At 43.1% G+C, this 23,633-nt stretch overlaps 1 protein-coding gene across 6 annotated transcripts in view; it reads left to right on the forward strand.

The window, feature by feature from the left end:
• inpp4b (inositol polyphosphate-4-phosphatase type II B) overlaps positions 1 to 23,633 on the forward strand; it is a 784,892-nt gene that overhangs the window by 279,235 nt on the left and 482,024 nt on the right. For all 6 annotated transcript variants that reach the window (XM_067993821.1, XM_067993786.1, XM_067993776.1 and 3 more), the window contains exon 3: positions 15,344 to 15,428. In XM_067993821.1, coding sequence (XP_067849922.1) covers positions 15,344 to 15,428 — 85 coding nt within the window. The remainder of the gene's footprint in view (positions 1 to 15,343; positions 15,429 to 23,633) is intronic.

Raw genomic sequence — 23,633 nt, forward strand, 5'->3', positions numbered from 1 at the left:
GGATGACGTAAAAAAGGAAATAAGGAAAGCAAAGAGAGGGCATGAAAAAATATTAGCTCGTAAGATTAAAGAAAACCCAAAGATGTTTTATCAGTACATTAAGAACAAGAGAATAGCTAAGGAAAAGATGGGACCTATCAGGGATGATAAGGGTAACTTGTGTGTAGAAGCAGAGGATGTGGGTAGGGTTTTAAATGAATATTTTGTCTCCGTATTCACAAAGGAACGGGATGATCCGGACGTAGTAGTTAAAGAGGAGAGGTGTGAAATATTGGATAAGGTAAACATAACGAGAGAGGAAGTACTAGAGGGACTGAAATCCTTGAAAGTTTATAAGTCACCAGGGCTGGATGGATTGTTTACTAGACTATTGAAGGAAGCCAGGGAGGAAATAGTGGATGCTCTGAGGATCATTTTCCAATCCTCACCAGATACAGGGGAGGTACTGGAGGATTGGAAGACTGCAAACGTAGTACCATTGTTTAAAAAGGGTATGAGGGAAAGGCCGAACAATTATAGGCCGGTCAGTCTTACCTCGGTGGTGGGCAAACTATTAGAATCAATACTGAGAGATAGGATAAACTGTCACTTGGAAAGGCATGGTTTAATCAGGGATAGTCAGCATGGATTTGTTCAGGGAAGGTCATGCCTTACAAATCTGATTAAATTGTTTGAGGAAGTGACAAGGAGGATTGATGAGGGTAGCGCAGTGGATGTTGTCTACATGGATTTTAGTAAGGCATTTGACAAGGTCCCACATAGCAGACTGGTCAGAAAGGTAAAAGCCCATGGGATACAGGGAAATGTGGCAAATTGATTCAAAATTGGTTCAGTAACAGGAAACAAAGGGTAAAAGTCGATGGATGTTTTTGTGAATGGAAATCCATTTCCACTGGTGTGCCACAGGGCTCAGTCTTGGGTCCCTTGCTGTTTGTGGTATATATTAATGATTTGGACTTGAATGTAGGGGGCACGATTGGCAAATTTGCAGACACAAAAATTGGCCATGTAGTTGATAGTGAAGAGGATAGCTGTAGAAGATATCAATGGGTTGGTGGAGTGGGTGGAAGAGTGGCAAATGGAGTTCAACTTGGAGAAGTGTGAGGTAATGTACTTAGGGAGGGCAAACAGTAAAAGGGAATACGCAGTAAACGGGAATATATTGAGAGAGGTAGGGGAAGTGAGAGACCTTGGAGTGCATGTGCACATGTCCCCGAAGGTGGCAGTACAGATAAATAAGGTTGTGAAGAAGGCAAACGGAATGCTCTCCGTTATTAGCCAAGGTATAGAATACAAAAGCAGGGATGTAATGATGGAACTGTATAAAACGCTGGTAAGGCCACAGCTGGAGTATTGTACGCAGTTCTGGTCACCACATTACAGGAAGGATGTAATTGCTCTGGAAAGAGTGCAGAGAACATTTACAAGAATGTTGCCAGGGCTTGAAAATTGCAGCTACGAGGAGAGATTGGATAGGCTGGGGTTGTTTTCCTTGGAGCAGAGGAGGCTGAGGGGTGACTTGATTGAGGTATACAAAATTATGAGGAGCCCAGATAGAGTAGACAGGAAGTACCTGTTTCCCCTAGCAGAGAGTTCAAGAACTAGAGGACATAGATTTAAGCTGATTGGCGGAAGGATTAGAGAGGACATGAGGAAAAACGTTTTTACCCAGAGGGTGGTGGGTGTATAGAATTCGCTACCTGAATTGGTGGTAGAGGCAGGGACCCTCAACTCTTTTATAAAGTACCTGGACCTGCACCCAAAGTGCTGTAAGCTGCAGGGCTACAGACCGGGTGCTGGAAGGTGTGATTAGAATGGGTACCTGCTTGCTCTTCGAGCCGCCACGGACATGATGGGCCAAATGGCCTCCTTCTGTGCTGTATCTTTTCTATGGTTCTAACATGGCCAATGAGGCCTCAAGATTACTCAGTTAGATTTAAACTGAAAATGTGTTTAACTAAATGCTGCAACTGAAGAACCAGTGGTCTTATGTACCGAGGGCAGAACAATTGACTGAATTTGAACTAATTTAAACTGAATTTAAAGTAATTGTCTCATCAGTAAGAGAAATAGACCTGGTTTGGGGGTTCAATTGACTGCTGGTCTTTGCAGCTGCAGGACATTAACAATGGATTAATATGACCACGGCTGCCTATGTGCCCAAATTTCTGGGCATCATGTGATGAACAACCCCGAATGGCTGGAATCGGTGGAAACTCACCATGCCGACCTGGGGCGTGACCACTTTTTGGGCGGGGACTGCTTCGAGCAAATTGACTTTTGAACCAACATAAATAATCGCGAAAACTCTAGCAGAAAGTGGTGTTGGGCGTAATTCACTTATGTTTTAAATTCCGCGTTCTTTTGCGGCATTTCAGTCGATTCCACCCAGATTGCGCTGATATCTGGGTAGAAAACAAGCAGAAACACCAAATCCTTGTGTTAGCTGTGGAGTGCCAAGAAAATTACTTGAATTGAAGAGACGATTTCTACGCTGGATTTACGGTGCTCGTAGGTGATGCTGATGGAAGTGTTATTCAATGGTGAAAGCTGCACATGATTTGTATCTTAGTTTGCCAGGTGTTTTTCCACCCAGAAATTTCCTATTGCTAATGATGTAGATGGGTTACTGTATAAATCAGAGGAACTCTTCTTGCAGAAAACCAGTCTGATCTGTGATCTGTCCTAAATCCATTTTTTTCAATCACTAAGTTTATTGTCTGAAAGTTAATATCTGTTATTACTTTATTTGTATAAAATTATAAAATACTGAGGCATGGAACAACATATTTTATCATATGGCTACTTATATTACACATTTGTGCATTAATGTGAAACATAGAAACATAGAAAATAGGAGCAAGAATAGGCCATTCGGCCCTTCGGGCCTGCTCCGCCATTCAAAATGATCATGGCTGATCGTCTAACTCAGTACCCTGTTCCCACTTTTCCCCCATATTCCTTGATCCCTTTAGCATTAAAGCCATTTCAGCTTCAAAATGATGCATTGTGTTGTGTAACTGAAGTGTGAAGGTGTCCAAATTCAGTTTAGGCAAATGGTGTGAGACCCTCTCAGAACGTAATGTACTTTGGTTTTGTACTGGTTGTAAGATCGCTTGGGAATTTTTAATGTTAACAGAGAGGCGTTGTTGGTGAGTGGTGCCTGTTGTATAATAATACCTTCAGGTTCCTTCCACGGGTACATTATTTCACCTTTGTCCTGCTGGTAATCTGAAAATGCGGATTCTCAATACACAATACAATCTCAATACACAGTTCATTTCTGTAATGGATTAAGGTCAGTCTAATAAAGGTAACACTTTCAGGCTTCATTATTTGCTTTTTGCTATCTGAGCATTATTGATGTGAGATATTTAATTTTTCCTCTAATCTTTTTTGCCTAATTCATTTTATATTTTTGAGCACTTGAGTTTTACTGATATTTTAATTGAGTAAATTAGACCAATTACAGGAGTTGTCAGTGATGTGCCTTAACAGATAAACATTGGGCTGCTTTGCAAATTAGTTAAGCAGAAATTTTGAAAGCATCTTGGTCAAATATCAGAATTCATGATCATCATTATGTCCTTTTTTTTAACTTGCATTTTTAGATGCCTGCAAGAAAATTGGTGTGATCTCACTAACTTGTGTTAAGTGTTCACCAAATACACTATGCACACATTATAACAGTGTGCATTCCCTTCTGGCAAAGCTGTGAGTGACCCCTACATTTCTAAAAACACAATTTATTTTGTGCAAAGCCAGTTCTGAGCAGTCATTTTTCACTTCTGAGGAGATGTCAGGATTGTCAGGGTTTATCTGAAAATGTCGTTGTAGTTCAGATGTGGCAGTGAATGAATGCAAATTGCCAGTTTTATGCTGTCAGATTGATGCCAGGTAGCTGATGACACAGGATGATGGATTAATGCTGTTGGTTAGTGAGCTGTTGGTGAAAAATGACTGAGCATTCTTCTATGAGGTGACTGTTAGTACAGCAGACTGTAACAAGGTAGCTCGCTGCCTGTGTCGGCTAATTAAAACCTCTGATCAAATCCCTACAGAGCCTGGTTTCATCCTTGTTTCGCAATATCCAATCATGCACAATTGTCTCCATTCTTAAGGCATCATTTAAAGAGACAGCATGCATGTTTTATGAGCTTGCATAAGCGTTGTCTCCGAAGTACTACGAATAAAGTTGATGCAGTATCCTCTTTGATGTCACTGCAGCTGTCTAGCAAAAATCTTGTGCTGTTAATTCCTAAATCATTTGAAGTCACTTACCTATAGGATTTGTAACGGACTTACTAAATATAGATGCTTCTGAAAATTATGTTCCACAAAGATTTGAGTATACAACACAAGCATGTATTTAAAAACATTTTTTAACTTTTAATGAGATACAGTTTATGTTTAGACCATCAGAAAGGATATTATCCTTTTGCCTTGCTGGATAACATGCCATTTGGAATTTTGTAAAAGGAAGAGGTCTTTTTTTGTTGGCCTACTAAGGCTTTTAAAAGGCATTGTAAGTAAGCACCTGCTTAGCAGTATGTAACTTAGTGTTGGACTGCAAACCTTGCTGCAAGATTTTACAATATATTGCATTTTGTTGGGTCTAAGCGGTGAAGTTATCATAGAAGCTTCAAGAATAGCATAATTACAAGGATCATAGCTCTATTCCCAGTTCATCTTCACAGCTATTTCTAACAGCTTGGCAGTTACAAAAAGTGAAAATACTGGAAATACACAGGTCAGTATACATCTGAAAGAGAAAAGGTAGTTGCACATTTCAGTTCTCATGATGGATCCCACTTGAAACATTAAAGTAAATTTCTCTTTCAGTCGCTGACTGACCTGCCGTGTATTTCTGCTTTTTATTTGACATTTCCAGCCTTCGTGATTTCTCTATTAATCTCTTGAGCATTTCTAACCTATTAATGACCCCCAACTCATCGCTTACCCAATGGGAAGACAATGCCACTTTCAAACTGTATCCCGCAACCCCAATTTTGCTCATTCTCAGAAAAATCTGTGCCTATTTGTTTGAAAGCTACAAAACCTTTTTCAGAGCCATGTTGAAAGATTGGGAGGAGGTGTCGACAGTGTTACTGTAATTTTCCTTAACTAAAATAAAATTTAAATTTGTGAAAAGAATAAGGTTCATTATGGAGTGCTATTTAGGTTGAACATTGATAGCTATTATCTTCAACCTGTGGCTCTACAATCTAACAAAGAGGGTAATGGCCCATCATTTTCTGTCAAAATAACAGTGAGGCTAATAGTGCTCTCTGTTATTTATGCGCAAATGCTACAGTAACTTCAGGCGAGGGCAGATGCGCGATTAAACGCAGAAATCCTAAAGTTGCTGCCTGAGATGCGACGCTCGGCTATTAGCTTCGCGAAAACAGCATCTGCTCACCATTGAAATGCATTGAGCAGCGTGAAGTTGCTGTACTTGCACGATAGATATAAACTAAACTCGCCGCAGAAAGTTAGAGCTGGTCTGAAGTGATACAAAGAGCCTGTTTTGGAGCCATTTAAGGTCTGTGCGTATTTATTAAGCCTGGCTCAGCTGTCAGATTATTTTAACGATATGCTAATTGTTAATTACTATCACTGAGCCTTTCTGGCATTGAAAATTAACTATTACAAGTGTGGAATCTCATTCCTTCAGGTTTTAATTGTTGTTGGATATTTTAAAAATGTGAAATTTAAAATTAAAACATTTTTTACTGTTCCTTTCTGTCTCTCTCTCTCAATCGAATCTTTCTTTCCCTCTTTTTATTTCTCTTTCTGTATCTGATTTGGCATTGAATTCACCCACTCTAATTTACACTTCCTTCTCAGTTCTTGTGCTGTTTATTTCACAATCCTTCAGTCTGGTTAAAGAGATACACGGTTGCTTGCCCTATCCACTCAGGTCCCAGATGCCCAGTTTCCCTCGCTGCGAGTTTTTCAGCTCGCACTTCCAGCAACTTGCGACGCAAAATATCGTCACTATTAAACGGGCAAGGGTAAGTCTAACTAACGGCAAATGCCATTAGATTCACTCCTACAGCAAATTATGGCCCATTATCTTTTAAATTTTTTAAAAACTAACAGGCAGTGATAATGTGTAATTGTGAAAGGAATTGGGTGGAGAAAGGGTTTAAGTAGGACATGGAAATCTCAGCAGGGATCAAAACCGATCATAAATGCTATCAGCAGCTCGGTTTTTAATATATCTTCATGAATTATGAGGAGAAATCCACAGCCTTGTCACCAGCTATTTCACCTGTAATAATTTCATCTGCTGTCCTCATGGATTTATTATATTAACAATTATAAGTTTTCCTTTTATTTTAAATTTTGTATGCTACAGTAGTCATCCTGTTTATAAATTAGGTGATTAACATTTATGAGGCTCAGCTTCTGATATTATTTAAGACCCATGAATAATCAACTGGAATCAGTACTAAATTAAATTCTGCACATAGAGATGGATCAATTTGTAGACAACCTAAATTCGGCCCATTCCAAATACTTCAGGTTCATTTTGTTTATCTTTCATTAAAAATCTGCCCATTAGGAATGAAAGACATACCAAATTGTACAGCACTTTCACCAATTTTAAGAAACATTTGCAAGGTACCATAGGCATTTGAAAGCTGCAGTTGTAATCCCACTTCTGTGTTTCAGGTGAGTATCAATGCAGAAAGTGACCATATAACTCAGGAGTCGGGTTCCAATCTGAAACCTGAACGAACAAAAGCGATGTGTGAGATCCCCGCCAAAGAACCATCCTACATTGCTTTGAGTTCATAATGACTGTAGTATAACTCCAGTATAGTGGAAAGCCATATTTTAAAAAGTGCCCAGGTAATCTGTTGTTACCCCCAAGGAACTTTTAAAACTTTTGTATGGCATGTATTTAATATTGGGGGGGAAGAGCAGGAGTTTCTACTTATTTCCTTCTCATTAAAAATGAGGACATATGTTGAAGCATGTCTGTGCGTGGCTCCATTGTCAACGCACCTTAGTGCCAGTCAGATTGAAGTTTGTTCGTATTAGAGGACAAGTGTCTGCTGAGTGTTTGCTGAAGCCGGCAGATACTGGTTTCAGATTGGCAGCCACAATATAAATGCAATGCCAGTTAAATACCACAATTTTATTAATGAGCTAGTTTAGAGTTGGATTTCGTTTTGCAAACCTGAATTTTGGGCCTGAAATTCAAATGAGTACTCTTACATTATGCCTCTCTGCTTAAGTACTGCCATTTTACAAATCCTACTTGAAACTGAAGATCAGTTTTCTAAGTGCGCTTGAAACATGCTGGTGGAAAACTGGCTTTTCTGTCCTCTCCACTCTGCTCCACTAAGGCCATCTATCCCCTGTCTGCTGCTGCTCCTCTCCCACTCAATGTCCTCTGCATTGAGCTTCTTTCAATCAGCAGTCGCAGGAAGTGAGTTGGTGTCTAGGAGAATATTTTCACAATTTGGTAAATGGAGATGAATTTAAGTGGGGTTCTCCTGAATGTTTTGGAAGGTTTATATTTTATGGACCTATTTCATTCATTAAGGAACATGGGTGGGAATGATTAACATTTGGACTTGCATACCAAGTTGTATCCATGTTTTGGGCAGACTAGGGAAAGACTGTTATTTGGATTTAAAAATTGGACTTCAGATTCAGAACACTTGAATTTCTGATCCTGAAAAGCCAGACATATGGTCTGAATTTACTCTAAACTGTAACCATACCATATGAGATTTTTCTTCTTAAATCCAGTTTGATTTGGGCCAAATAATTTTTTTAAATACTTGATGTAGTTTTCTTTTCAGCAGAAACTGATCTGCAGAAACAGTTCTCTTGGTATCGGTGATAAAACGGGATCATGTTGCAGAGACTGTTACCTTTTGATATAGTCTGGGCTATATTCAACAATTTAGAGGGCTTGTCTTAGTATGATTGCAAATCAAAAATTCATATGGATTTCTTTGTCTCCAAGATGGAGACTCTCTGCTCATCTCCACCTGCTGATTCCCCATTCCCCTTAAACAATCCATCCACATCCTAGCCCTGAACTCTCATCTCTCTCTAGTTTCTTCCCCATGTCCCCTGCCGCGCCCCCCCCACCCCCGCTCCACCACCACCACCACTTTCTCTTAAGCTCATCTCACCCAGGAGACCAACCCCCTGTTGCCTTGTCCCCATTCTCATAAAATTCTTGGCCACTTAACTTCCTACTTGGTGCACATTTTAGCTGATATTGTAATCGATTCCCCCTTTTCAAAAGTGGGCCTACCTCTCCTGCAACGCCATGTTTCAATCTCTCCAATCAGTTTCTGCCTCTTCTGTAGCCCTAACCAAAGTCAGAAACTTTGTGATTGTGACCATGGTTCATTATCCCTCCTAGTCCTCCTCTGCAGCCTTTGACACAGTCAATCAAACCATCCTCTGATGCATCTCCTCTGTCATCCAGCTCTGTTGCTTGGTTCCACTCTGATGTATCCAATCATAGCTGTTTGTCCGACATCGAGTCTTGGCTGAGCTATAACTTCCTCCACGTAAACATTAGGAAGACAAAAGCAATCGTCTTCTGCTGCAAACTCTATGCCCTCGCTACTTTCTGCATCCCACTCCCTGGCCACTATCTCAGCCCGAGCCATACTGTTTGCCACCTTGGCATCCTTTTCAACCATAAGCTGAGCTTCAAGCCACATACCCTTTCCTTTACAGAGGCAGCCTAATTTCACCTTCATAACATCGCCGCCTTCAGCCTATCCACCGCTGAAACACTTATTCGTGCTTTTGTCACCTCCAGACTTGATTACCCCAACGCTCTCCTGACCGGCCTCCCATTTTCCACCCTCCGTAAACTTCAGCTCATCCAAAATTATGTTGCTTGTATCCTATTCCACATGAAGTCGTGCTTGCCCATCATACCCCTCTTCACTGACCTACATTGGCTCCTGTTCCCCCAACACCTGAACCTTAATAGTTTTCATCCTTATGTTTAAATCCCTCTATGGGCTTGCGCTCTCTATCTCTGTAACCTTCGTCAGCGTTGCAATTCCCTGCAGCAAACTCTCCGATCCTCTGACTTCGGCCTCTTGCGCACCCTTCTTCCTTACACTCACCATTGGCAGCCATGCCTTCACCTGCCCACTCTCTGAAATTCCTTCCCAAACCCCTCTGTCTCTCCTTTAAGACCTCCTTATAGCCTACCTTTTTGACCAAGCTTTTGGTCACCCCACCTTCTTTGGTTCAGTGTCCGTTTTCCTTAAGCACCTGAAGTGCCTTGGGACGTTTTTGGACATGAAAAGCATTATATAAATGCAAGTTTTTGTTGGAGTCTGGGAATACAGAAAAGGATGTCAAGGCCTTGGAGAGGGTGCAGAGGAAATTTACGAGAATGATACCAGCGCTGAGGGACTTTAGTTATGTGGAGAGACTAGAGAAGCTGGAATTGTTCTCCTTGGAGCAGAGAAGAATAAGGGGAGATTTAATAGAGGTGTTCAAAATTATGGGTTTTGATAAATAAGCAAATAAGAAGAAACTGTTCCACTGGTAGGATGGTCAGTAATCAGAGGACACAGATTTAAGATAATTGGCAAAAGAACCTGGGGGGAGATGAGGAAAAATGTTTTATGCAGTGAGTTATGATGATTTGGAATGCACGGCCTAAAAGGGGGTGGAAGCTGATTCAATAGTAACTTTCAAAAGGGAATTGGATATCGACTGAAAAATAAAAATTTGCAGGACTATGGGAAAAGAGCAATGGAGTGGGACTAATTAGATTGCTCTTTCAAAGAGCCAGCAGAGGCACAATGGGGGTGAATGGCTTCCTTCTGTGCTGTACGATTCTATGATACTTGGTAGAACCATTCAGTGGATGCAAGGCTGGAAGTTCTGTGAGCACTCAGGAGAAGGGGAATTTGGATGCTTGCAGAAGGATTTGGGTTCTGGAATGGATTGTGAGCTAGGAATTTTGGGGGTATGGGGAAGTTAGGTTAGAGACTGATTGTGGCCTCTGACAGCAGAAAGTGGAAAGTACAAGGGCAAAATGAAATATGTGAGTTTGCTGGAAACTTTGTGATTTTTATCCCTCACAATTGTTGATTTTTTCTTAATTACATTATAAATTTTAATTTTAGTGCAATATGGCCCTGTGGGGAACCAAAATGGCTACAGAAAGGACTTTGAAAAATATTTTCAGGGAATTGTTTTTGTGTTTTAGTGAATGCAGAATCTTTATAAAGAGATAGCAAACCTGCTTTTAAAGATGGTGAAAACAGTGAAATGTTTGCTGCAGGTAGTGTTGTTCTTATTGGAAAGGCCATCGACCTGAAACTTTGGGCTCGATATTAGGAGGGAGGCGGGTTGCCAGCGAGGGGTCGACTGGGCGCATGGGTAACCTGCCTAGTAAAATTGGTGAGTTCCGTACGCGATCATAAGTAAATTGAAGCCACTTCCCTTGGCTTCTGGGTTTCGCGCTGGAAAGCTGCGCAGCGGGCGGACTGTGCACCCGCATCATAGGCTGTCAGCTGGAGGAGCCCTATTTAAAGGGGCAGTCCTCCACTGACTGATGCTGCAGAAAGGAGCCAAAATTACAGCAGGAGCAGCCCAGGAGGAAGGCTGCTCCCAGGTTTAATGATGTCTCACTCCAGATCCTACTGGACGGGGTGAGGAGGAGGGGGAGGACAGAGATCTTCTCCCCGGCAGACGGGAGGAAGTGGCCTGCCTCTGCCACCACGAAGGCCTGGCTCGAGGTGGCAGAGGAAGTCACTAGCGCCACCAACATATCCTGCACTTGCATACAGTGCAGGAGGCGCTTCAATGACCTAAGTAGGTCCGCCGAAATAAGTGCACTTAATCATTCCCCTACACTCCGTCTGCCACATCACCGCCCCCACCCCACATCTCCTTCTGCACTGCCAACACTACTCTATCACATCACTCCTTACACCCACTCAAAGCTCATCCTCATCTTACCTGCACTTACTCACCTCGCCAATACTCATCCCACCACTACCACTCAACCCAATCCTCATACAATCTCATGGCTCCGTCTCATACTCACCCTCTCATGCATCTCTTTCACGGTCAGCCGCACCCCACCTGCCACTACCTGTGCTGCAGCCACAGGGCATGCATCACATATGTGTAGTAGGAAGTGTAAGGCAAACGTGTCATGAGCATGAAGGGGATGCACAAGGGTGTTTGAGGGTTTGTCATGGTTTTAACTTATATTTGATTTCTGGTCAACTCACATTACATATTATATTGCCACCACTACTGCCACGTCTTGGCCATTCTTGACTGGCTTGTGCAATAATGCCCTTTCATGAGGTTCTCCATGAACACTCTTGATGCCACCCATTGGGTCACCCTACAGTGGGTGTATGTATAGTGGCACGACCAATTTGTGTAGGTGCCTGTTGCGCAGCACTGTGTTGTGTAGCTCCACGTGGCGGAGGTGGACGGCACGCTTGGCGAGGTTGGTGATGTTGCTCGTCCTCCAATAGAGTGATGAATGCAGCAATGGAAACTCCCCCACCCCATCCTGACGGTGTGAGTGTGAGGGGGTCCACAAAGTAAGTAAATGTGTTTGGACAACAGAGTTTAGGGTATGATTTAATAATTTGGAGTGTGGAGACAACGGTATGGCAGGCAAAAGTTTGTCTGAGGTGACAGAGTGCTCTGCTGCAATGAATGAGGGTTTACCCCGCACCTGTTAAATGGACCTTTGCAGCTGACGCGTCTGTTTAAACAGGGAGTGTTTCCCCCCAGCATGGGAAACACGCTCTGGGTATCCAAAAACCGAATCCTCCTAAAATCTCCAACTAATGAGGTCTGTCAACAACCTCAAGTACCCAGATAATGATCTTAAGTGGGATCCTGCCGGCTTTGATTGCCGGTGGGAGTCCCACATGCTGGGGCTGCGCGCGCACCGATTCGTGTCATTGGGGAACCCGGATGTGGGCAGGTTGGAGCTAGGCTCCGGACACGCTCCTGGAATCCCCAATTTTAGGAGACACCCCGCCACGAACGCACCCGCTTGGCCATCTGAAAATTGACCCCTTTAACTCTGTTTCTCCCTCCACAGATGCTGCCTGACCTGCTGTGTGTTTCCAGCATTTTCTGTTCTTATTTCAGACTTCAAGCATCTGCAGTATTTTGCTTTTGTTTTAGTGGTTTTTCATTGGTTGGTTGGCATTTTTTTATATATAGATAGTGGTTCAATCAGCAGTCTTTGCCATCTTGGGGCATGTCAGACACATTGCCATGTTCTATGGCCACTTTCCCATGACCTAAAGATACACACCAAATACAAAACATTTATTGGATGGAAAACATGGGCCCGGTATTACCATGGCAGCGGGTTCGCGGCGGGGTGGGGGCGCGATTGGGCGCATGGGTAACGCGCCCGGTGAAATCAGTCTGCCCCGCGCGCAATCGCAGGCTAATTGGATCCACTTACCTGTTCTTCCGGGTTGCCCGCTGCTAAGCTGTGCGTCGGGCGGGCTGCGCATGCGCAGTAAGGTCTGTCAGCTTCAGGAGCTCTATTTAAAGGGGCAGTCCTTCACTGACGAATGCTGCAAGAAATAGGAAAAATTACAGCATGGAGCAGCCCAGGGGGAAGGCTGCTCCCAGGTTTAATGATGCCTCACTCCAGCTCTTACTGGATGGGGTGAGGAGGAGGGGGAAGAAGCGGCCTGCCTCTGCCACCAAGAAGGCCTGGCTCAAGGTGGCAGAGGAGGTCACCTGCACCACCAAAATATCGCGCACCTGCATACAGTGCAGGAGGCGCTGCAATGACCTAAGTAGGTCAGCCAAAGTGAGTACACTTACTCATTCCCCTACACTCCAAATCTCCTTCTGCACTGCCAACACTACTGTGTCACATCACCCCTCACACCCACTCAAACCTCATCCTCATCTTACCTGCACTTACTCACCTCGCCAGTACTCATCCCGCCACTACCACTCAACCCAATCCTCATACAATCTCATGGCTCTATCTCATACTCACCCTCTCATGCATCTCTTTCACAGTCAGCCTCACTCAACCTGTCACTACCTGTGCTGCAGCCACAGGGCATGCATCACATATGTGCAGTAGGCAGCGTAAGGCAAACGTGTCGTGAGCATGAAGGGGATGCACAAGGGTGTTTGAGGGTTTGTCATGGTTTTTACTTATATTTAATTTCTGATCAACTCACATTACATATTATATTGGCACCACTACTGTCACGTCTTTGGGAATCTTGTCTGGTTTGTGCAATAATGCCCTTGCCTGAGGATCACAATGAAGACCCACAACTGATGCCACCCATTGTGTCACTGCAGAGTGGATGTAGGTGTATTTGCAGGGCTCTTTTGTGCAGACGACTGAGAGACGTCAGCGACGTCCCCGGTGGCACCCTGGAAGGATGTGGAGGAGAAGTTGTTGAGGGCAGTGGTGACTTAGACAGCGACAGGTAAGAAGATGGTGCTCGGGCCAGCTGGGAGCAGCTCGGCATGAAGGAGGCTGCAGATGTCCATGACTACATGTCGAGTGACTCTGAGCCTCCGTGTGCACTGCTGCTCAGAGAGGTCCAGGAAGCTGAGCCTCGGTCTGTGGACCCGGTGGCGAGGGTAGTGCCCTCTGCGACGCATCTCTCTCTGCGGTTGCCCTCCCTCCTGCTGTGCAGGTGGATGTGTCACAGCACTGTGTTGTGGAGCTTCACGTGTCAGAGGCGGACGGTGTGGCCGGCGAGGCTGGTGATGCTGTTCGCCCTCCGAGGATGTCATGACTGCAGCTACGGCGGCCCCCATCCGGAAGATGTACATCTGAGGGGGTCCGCAAGGTAGGTACATGTGTCTGGACACCGGGGTAAGTGTGCAAGTTGGTGAATTTTATTGTTAGGAGGAGGGTGGTGGAGGCCAAACTTTGTCCAAAGTGACAGTGTGGCCTCCTGCAATGAGTGAGGGTCTCTTCCCCCCACCCCTGTCAAATGGACCTTTGCAGCTGCCACAGGCTGATGGCTGCAACACGTCTATTTGAACTGGAAGTGTTTCCCCCAGTCCGGGAAACAGTCCCAGTTGTTTGTAAAATCCCAACCCTCCTAAAATATCTCGTTAATGAGGTCTGTAAACGACCTGAAATACCAAAATAAATACCTTAAGTGGCACCCCGCCGGCTTTAATTGCCTGCGGGAGTCCCACATGCGGGGGCTGCGCGTGCATGTCAGCGCGTCAGTGGGAAACCCGGAAATGGGCGGGTTGGACCCGGGCTCCCGGCCTGCCCCGGGAATCCCTGATTTTTGTAGCCCCCCCGCCAGGAACGCACCCGATCGTGGGTGCTAAAATAGAGCCCCATGTGATTTCAAGACAGAACAATTATGCTTTTCTATGGCAATTAAAATTTTGAAACACTCCAAAAAAAATATTGCCACTGTGAAGAATTGGATTACGTTCTCTTTGATGATGAATTTTTGACTTGCAATCATACTAAGATAAACCCTGTAAATTGTTTAATTTAGCCCAGGCAGGTTAACAAAAGGATAACAGTTTCTACAACATGATCCCATTTTATCACTGGTACCAAGAGAACTGTTTCTGCAGATCAGTTTCTGCAGAAAAGAAAACTGCATTAAGTATTTAAAAAAATATATTTGGTCCAAATCAAACTGGATTTAAGAAAAAAAATCTCATATCGTATGGTTACAGTTTAGAGTAAATTCAGACCACATGTCTGGCTTTTCAGGGTCAGAAATTCAAATGTTCTGAATCTGAAGTCCAAGTCCAATTATCGATTTATCTTTATGGCAACTTGTCTCTAAAGACCTTTTCTTTGCACACTGCAAAGAATCATTGGATGTAGAATTTTTAAATCAACCTATTTAAGGTAAAGATTTTTTTTTGAAGTCTTTTTGTCTCCATTTCATTTAATTGAACAATGCATCAAGAGTTTTCTAACATGCATATCGATAACTTTTTCTGTGTGACAGTTATTTTCTGTCACTTTTTAAAAGTTTTTTTTGTGGAATTGGTGATGTATCTGTAAATGTGGCTTTAAATCTACAGTGTTAATAATTTGTTTTATTTCTTGCTGCTCTTGTACAGAAAGCGTCTTTTATTGCGTTTTATCAATGTTAAATGAACTGTAACAGTGTGCCCTGGAAGAGTAATTAACAATTAAATGCCTTCCATATGTCTGTAGACTTTGCCTTCTCACAGGCTTTTCCTAATCCCAGAGGTTAACTCATTACAAGAGAGGTGGACCATTTCAATGGCTGCTGCACATTGTCAATGGACACATTTCTAACAGTTGGTAGAGCTGTTCGGATTTTTAATTTCTCTCATTCATTTCCTGCAGACATCAGGTCCTGCTGAGGTAATAGTCCTGGAACGATGTTACATCGTGGAGTGCAGAGATAACAGGAGCTCAGCATTAACTATCAGTGAGTATTGACCTGACAGATATTCGATTCTGGATGATTCCAACTTAACTTTTAGTGCCATGAAACAATTTCGAAATGTTTGATTATATTCTGGATTACAGTATATAATTTTTTTTTCAATTATAAAATCACTTGAAAGAAATTGGTTCATGAATGTATCCTAGTAACACATTTTATCATTCATTTTGTATTGAAGAATTGTTACCATTGGTAAAAGTTTGTTGGCTATTTTTGTTGAAAAACTAGAATCTAGTTCATGACTATTGGAAACCTTATTATAAAGGTATGGTTATTTGAGCCTTATATAATATAGATTACAATCTGCTAGCCTTGGGTTATTTTAGAGCAAAGTTGAATTTTTTTTCGAAATACTAACCTAATCTACTGCTCTTAAGTGGCCAAATGTTTCAAATCTATGAAACACAATTTGAAAGAAAAATGAATAGCACACAGGTTAATGCATGCCTGAAGTGTAATAAGAATTGGAGATGATGGCTCAGTGAATAACTGCACTACTTATTTTTGTACTGAGATTTACAGACAAGGAAGGGCCAAGGTTCAATTCCTAGGCTGTGCTGAGTTACCTGATCTCAGGCTTGGTGGTGATGGGAATGCAGCAATTGACTTCAGCTCCCTGAGCTATGGAAAGGAAAAACAAAGTCAGCCAGGCTTGCTGCTGCTGTTAGTTATGCACTACTTTTGCTGTAAAGTGCACATGCGGAATGTTGGGCGAGGGCAGGATTGGTTTCCTGATACCCCTCATGTAGAATGGCTGGCCAACGTTTACGCTCACAAGATGAAAGGCTGCTGGTGCCTGTAGAACTGTACCTGAGTGTGTTTCAATGCTTCGGGAGTGGACTGAAAACATTGGGGATAAAAAGGCTGTGAAAGAGCATATAACTTTGGAAAACCACAGGTGCAAATGAACCATGGCTGTTCCTCTTATATAACTAAGAGTATGAAGACCAGTATCAGTGCAAAAAAAAACCTCTTTACTTTACATCTTGTACATTCTGGATTTAATAAATTTTTGTTCTCTTAATGGTTAACTGAAACCACCCTAGTGGAATCTCTGGTCTTTGTGCTTGTTTACCGATTCAGATATCAGGTGCTTCCCCTGTCACTGGAGCCTGGGAGGCTGCTGATCATCCACTGAAGCTACTTGAGATGGCCGTGGTGGGCAACCTCGAGCAGCTCTGGCTGTTGAGGGCCCCGCTGCAGACTGCTGTGTCTTGATGTCGGCCGGACTAGTCTGAGCCACCCACCTGGCTGTCTGGAACCGACAAGGGAACTGGTTCGGTGGCTGGCAGGAGAGCAGGTCTGCAGTCATCCTGAGAGAGGACAGCATGAGCCTCTCCCATGGAGCGAATGCTACCGTCATGAGGCTGCACCTCAACACTCCCATTGCTCTGTGTGAGAACCGAGTGAAGGGCTTTAATGATGTTCTGGAAGCCCCATCCATGCTCTTCACACTCCTATCCTTGCTCTCCTTCATGGATTGAAATCCTGAGGGGGGATGCTAGACCCCAGAGGAATCTGAGCTCACAGCAAAGCTCTCATCAGAGGCTCCATCATTGTGGGCCTCACTGCAGTGTACATATAGCTGTGCAAATGCTCCATGGTCAACTGCCATGCTCGATAACCTACACAAATTTAGAGCTGGATGCTCTCTGCTATTGTACACAAGCTCCCCGGCAGGCTGTCCAGTGCAGTTAGAAGATCCTGGAGCATAGTGATCAATCTTTTTATGTAGGCTGTGCTCTTGAGGTGGTCTTCTGTGCTGTCTGCAGCAGGGCTAGGATACGAGTTTTCCCTCCAGAAAGCTGCTACCTGAGCTGTCCTATCCCCTGGCCATGCTCTGTGTGCTAATGCTCTGAGTCTCCCAGCACAGACCCGTCTAGCCTATCCTGTAAAGAACGCATTGTGTCAGTCTCAGAGCTGGTGCTTGGGAGGGTAATATTAAGTGACATTGTGTCTTCATTGGTGCTGTCCTCTTCCAACTCCTTGATCCTTGGTCACTCTACATATGCTTCCACTGAAAGGGAAGAGAGGGCCAAGGATTAGCATTTAGTGAAAGCAGCTGCACTTCATTATGCATTGTGTGCGAGGTTGAGATTTTAGTGAGAAGGGAAAGTGTGAACAGCCAAGAACTCTGCAGAATGCATCCTTCAGTCTCACCACTCACCACATCCTCATGATCTCCATGAAGTCCTCCTTGACTGGGGAGAGGATGTTATTGGATGCTCTTCCTCTTCCTGTCCACACCCGTTCCCTGTAATTGCTTGTGAGCTTGTCCTGCTAGAAAGAAGGGAGAGTTTTAGTGGTAGCCTAGTGAGATGCTTTCAGGATGTGCATGTCAAGGTAGAATAGTGGTGCTGGTGTATGAAGGGTGACAGAGATCTGAGGAAGTGAAGAAAGTAATACTGAGTAAAGTAGCAGGTGCAGTGTGATCAATTAGGAGTAGAAAGATTTGGAGTGAAGTGCACTGCAGTGAATGGAGGCGAATGCTGGTAATCAGGGGAGGGACAGCTTGTGAGTGCTGAGGCTACAGGTAGTTCAGGATTAAGCAGAGTGTAATGTAAGATCTGAGTTAGGAGTCTTACCGTAGCAACGGGTCATTAAACAACTTCTAGCATTGCAGCCAGGTCTATGGTGTGAAGCTCCTGGCACAGACCCGCTCGGCCACTGCTGCCAAGCATCTTGTCTGGAGACCTTCTTGCCGCCTGGTGGGAAGACGTTGCTCCTCCTTTCGACCTCCTCCACCAATACATCCAAAGCAGTGTCCGAGAACTGAGGGGCCCTTGCAGCTTCTCTTTTGCCTGCCATTGTAAGAAACCATCACTGACAGTTGCCTGCTGCTAAAGTGCAGCTCCCTTTTAAGATGCGCATGCTGCCTTAAAATAGGTCAGGGGTGCCCGATATTCCCGCCCGCCCGCCGCCCCCCCCCCCACCATTATGCAAGCTGCCAATCAATAGCGCTAGTAGTGCTGACAGCCCGCTTATTTAATGATAATGAAGGCCCCCGATCAACTGCGCTTCCTAGTTGCGCCCATGTGATTGGACGCATGCTGTCTGTGCAGCGCCGATTCTGAGCGCAAAAACAGGCCCAGACTAATTTCTACACCTATATGTTGTTCTTGATACACTGTAGTCTTGATATAATGAATTTTATTCTATATGTTGAAAGAACAAAGGGTTAAATCCAACTGAACAATTGAAGGTTTTTTCCAAATAGAAAACATGTGTCTCTCATACTGTTGGCATAGTAAGTAAGGAGCTCAGTACTTCCTAGTGATTGAGAATGTGTGAGGACTGATGGAGTGTTCACTTCTACAAGGCACTGCTCAAATGCCTCTGGGCATTGAGTATTTCATCAAAATGAACACCACCAACAACAGCATCAACTTGCATTTATACAGCACCTTTAACGTAATAAAACATGCCAAGGTACTTCACAGGATCGTTATCAAACATAATTTGACATCGAACCACATAAGGAGATATTAGGAAGAGGTAGGCTTTATGGAGCATCTTAAAGGAGGAGAGAGAGATAGAGAGGCGGAGAGGTTTAGGGAGGGAATTCCAGAGCCTAGGGCCTAAGCAACCGAAGGCATGGCCGCCATGGTGGAAGAATGTAAATCGGGGATGCACAAAGGGCCAGAGTTGCTGGAATGCAGAGTTCTTGGAGGGTCGTAGGGCTGGAGGAGGTTCCTGAGATAGGAAGGAGCGAGGCCATGGAGGGATTTGAAAATAAGGATGAGAATTTTAAAATCGAGGCTTTGCTGGACCAGGAGCCAATGTAGGTCAGCGAGCATGAGGGGTGATGGGTGAATGGGACTTGGTGCGAGTTAGGATACAGACAGCAGATATCTCTTTCCTGCCCGCCTCCCCCCAAAAAAACAGTTTCTTATGGAAAGGCTGCATTGTATATCTGTGAGGATTTCTGAAGGAATTATGTTTTGTGATTTTTTTTTTGGTTGGTGGTTAATATTGAGCAACCAAGAAGATCTGAAGTTCAATTCCCAGTCTCTGCTGAGTTTGTTAATATTAGGCAGGATGGTAGTGGGGCATCAACAAAGCTGGGGTCAGGAGTTCTCTGATCTTGATGGAAAGTGTGTGTGTGTGTATTTTGGGTAAACACACAATTGGGCTTGACTGTGATACTCTCTGTGAAAAAACAACTTGCTAACACTTGCTGTTAAGGCTCACACATAAATAATGTCCATTTGGGTGAAGTACGGCTCGGGTCCTGTGGAGCAACATCCCATTGAGTCCAACAATGAGATGAGTAAAAAGAGAGAAAGTTGTTAAATGAAAATGACATGCTACTGTGGTGGTGAGGTGGATTTAATCGTTTACTGCTCCCAGGAGCACATAATGACACTGAGGTAAGCATGCCCAATTTGTGGCCCAAGTGATTTTCATCCATTTTAATACTACCAGATGTAGTGGTTATCAGTGTCACATGTATATGAGAACTGATATAAAGCCTCTGTTGGCATTTTTGTGGACTTTACATGAGAAAGTTAAAAGGAATCCCCAAGTTAGCAGTATACCTTTTGAATTCTGACAACTACTGCCATATTAAAAGAATTTTCAAAATTTGGAATCCTGAAAATACAAGGAATGTTATTGTCAATTATATTTTGCTTTTTGAAGTGCTCTTTGGGGCTTCTGTGATCTATGACATCATCTGTTTAACAGATTGCTTTGAGGAGTGCACTGGACATTGAATGTGACAGTCTAGAGAAAATATCAGAAGAAACTGCACTGCACCAGCCATGGTGGTAATGAGAAAATAGCTTCCAATGTTTCAGATGTAGTTGTGTTTTTCCAGTTTAAGTATTGAGTTTTGTTGACCTTTGTTGTTTTGCATATAATGTAATGTGGTATGGAACAAAGTTTTTTAATGCCTTTCTGGTGCTGCCCATGGTGATAATTGACAGTAAAGGAGACAATAAAGATTTGTAAATGAAGTTTCAGGTCTGTATTTACTTTTTTCAAAACATATTTGGTGCATGGCATAATAACGGTCAGAGTTTTAGAAGCATGTCTTGAGCCATTTGTCCTGCGGATTCAGATTGCGAGTGCAGCATTTTAAACTGGAATTGTTGAATTTGTGGAAAGGATTAACTGCATAATGCAAAAGTTTCAAGAATTTGTCTTTGATACTAGAACAAATGAGAATCAATTACACAGAGTGGCATAGCAACAGAAAATCCTGGAATTGCAAGGTAGGTCAGACAGCACCTGAAAGAGAAAGATAGGTTATCGTTTTAGGTGGGTCCTTTCATCAGAACTGGGTTGAACTGATGAACTAGGTTTTGACAAAGGTATTACTTCTTTCCCCCTCAGATACCGATCAACGTACTGTGAATTTGCAGTATTTTCTGTTTTTATTTCAGATTTCTAGCATTCATGATTTTTCTTCCTATCTCGGAGTAGCAGGCAGTTTGTATATGGCACTGTTGATGTAAATGTGACTTTTTTTTAATGGATTGTCAGTCTTCACTGTTGGATGGTGTTCATCTTGTCTTCACAATGATTTCTGTGTATATATTGATCTGATTGTGTGTGTGATAAGTTATTAGGTAAATTATTTTGAATTTAGAACACGGAAAGCCGAATTAATTCCCAAGCTAGTCGTTTCTCTATTACTCCCTTTAGCTACAAAAGAATAGGACACTGCATGTTTATTACCTTATTATAAATGTGGGTGATGCATTTTTACAGAGGGGAAAAATAATTCCACTTCCCTGGATCCTCACTGGATTGAAATCAAAACTCATCAAATCATCTCCCATTTCAACTCATTCTCTTGCAGGATCTCAAAAGTGTAGAACTCCTTAACTTTCTTAGTCTTTCCTCCAGATTACAAACAGTCTTGTGTCAGATAAGCACTACTTACTGATTTATCTCATCAGTCATTTTATTCTGTTCAGCCTTGAAGTTTTGGGATGGGAAAATTAGTTTTGAGGAGACACTTGAGAGACTGGAATATTTGTATTGGGCAGGAAGGCCAAGATGAGATTTCAAAGAGGTTTTTAAAATTAGAACGTGTTTTATAGGGTGACTAAGGAAAGACTATTTCCTGTGGTTGGAGGGTCAGTGACTTGGGATCATGAATTTAAAATTGTCATTGAGAGTGAGGAGAGAGGTTAAGAGAAATTGTTTTACTCAGATGGTTGTTAAGAGTATAGAATGCTTTGTCACTAGAAATAGTTGAGGCAGAACCATTTCATCTTTTAAGAAAAGAGTAGATCATTATTTGAAGCAGAGGAAAATTCAGGGCTATAGGGAGAGAGCAGAGCATTGGGATTAGTTTTAGATCGTTCGAGAATAGAAGCAGCACAGACGTGTACGGTCAAATTACCTCCTCCTGTGCTGTAAACTTCTATAGTTCTTTGGTTTTGTAGAAAGCAGAGAATAATGTTTTTTGAATTGCATGTTTACTAAAAAAAGATTTTCTGGAAAATAAATTTATTTAAAATTAATTGGAAGCTCAACATGTGAATTTTTACAAAGCCAAAGATCAGTGCAGAAAGCACAATGGAACCGCTTAGTGATAGATCATTTCTCCTGCTCACTGATATTCAGTTTCAGTTCTGCCAGGACCACTCTGCTCCAGACCTTATTACAGCCTTGCTCAAAACATGGACACGACCTGAATTCCAGAGGTGAGGTAGGAGTAACTGCCCTCGTCATCAAGGCAGCATTTGACCAAGTGTGGCACCAAGGAGCACTGGTAAAACTGAAGTCAGTGGGGAGCAGTGGGAAAATTCTCGAGTGGTTAGAGTCATACCTGGCAAAAAGGAAGGAGCTTGTGGTTGTTGGAGGGTTGTTGCTGCAGGAGTTCCTCAGGGCAGTGTCATAGGCCCAGCTATCTTCAGTTGCTTCATCAATGACCTTCCCACCATCAGAAGGTCAGAAGTGGGTCTGTTTTCTGATGATCGCACAGTTTTCAGCTCCATTCATAATTGCTCAGAAAATGAAGTCCATGTCTGTATACAGCAAGATCTGGACAACATCCATGCTTGGGCTGATAACTATCAAGTAACATTTGTGCTGCACAAATGGTAGGCAATGACCATCTCCGAAAAAAAGAGTCTAACCACCTCCATTTGATATTCATTGGGATTACCATCGCAGAGTCTCCCACCATCAAAATCCCGGTGGCACTGCTGACCAGAAACCGAACTGGACTATCCACATAAATGCTGTGACTACTAGAGTAGGTCTGAGGTTGAGTATTAAGTGGCCAGAGGCTCACCTTCTTTCTCCCCAAAGCCTCTCCACCATCTGCAAGGCACAAGTCAGGAGTGTGATGAAATATTCTCCACTTGCCTGTACGGTGCATCTGCAACAACACTGAAGAAGCTCAACACCATACAGGACAAAGCAGTCAGCTTGATCAGCACCTCATCCTGAAGCCTAAACATCCACTCCCACCACCACCGGTGCAAATGGCTGTAGTGTGTACTATCTACAGGATGCACTGCAGCAACTCGCTAAGGCTTCTTTGGCAGCTCCTTCCAAACCTGCAACCTCTACCACCTAGAAGGACAAGTGTAAACAATTTTACAACACCAAGTTATAGTCCAGCAATTTTATTTTAAATTCACAAGCTTTCGGAGGCTACCTCCTTCCTCAGGTGAACGATGTGGAAAAAATATTCAGTGCAACATAGAAAGGAATGGGAAAGTTGGACAATTCTTCTGGAATTTTATTTCTAGCATAGATTAGACAAGTTGGAACTTTGTTTTCAATACAATAGATTTGAAGAAGATTGAGTTTCTGTTGGAGCAGGGAAGAAGGAACCATGTGGGCCTGCAGAACCCACCACAGATGTGTGTCGAGTGCTGCCAAATGACAAGTTCTTTATTGCAGTGACATAGAAAGTGAGTGACTAAAGACAGACCTCTGCCTACCCCCTTCCCTAGCAGTTTCAAAACTGTCATTCGTCATGGGTTCAACAGTGTTTCAGGTAACTATCAGTGTCTGGTAATTTAATCGATGCAACTGCTGCAAATTGAATTGAATGAAAATGTTTCTGACCCTAGTTGAAAATAATCTCACTCCAGATGCTCTATCAGTTTATATTTGCACTCCTGCCCATTCACCTCCCACTTCAAGAACAAGAAAAGTGGCTTTGATATCTGGCACAGACCTTTTATATTGAGCTTTTATTCTGTGCAGCACTGCAAA

The sequence above is a fragment of the Heptranchias perlo genome, chromosome 1 (genome assembly GCF_035084215.1).
Source record: "Heptranchias perlo isolate sHepPer1 chromosome 1, sHepPer1.hap1, whole genome shotgun sequence".
NCBI classification, from domain to species: Eukaryota; Metazoa; Chordata; class Chondrichthyes; order Hexanchiformes; family Hexanchidae; genus Heptranchias; species Heptranchias perlo.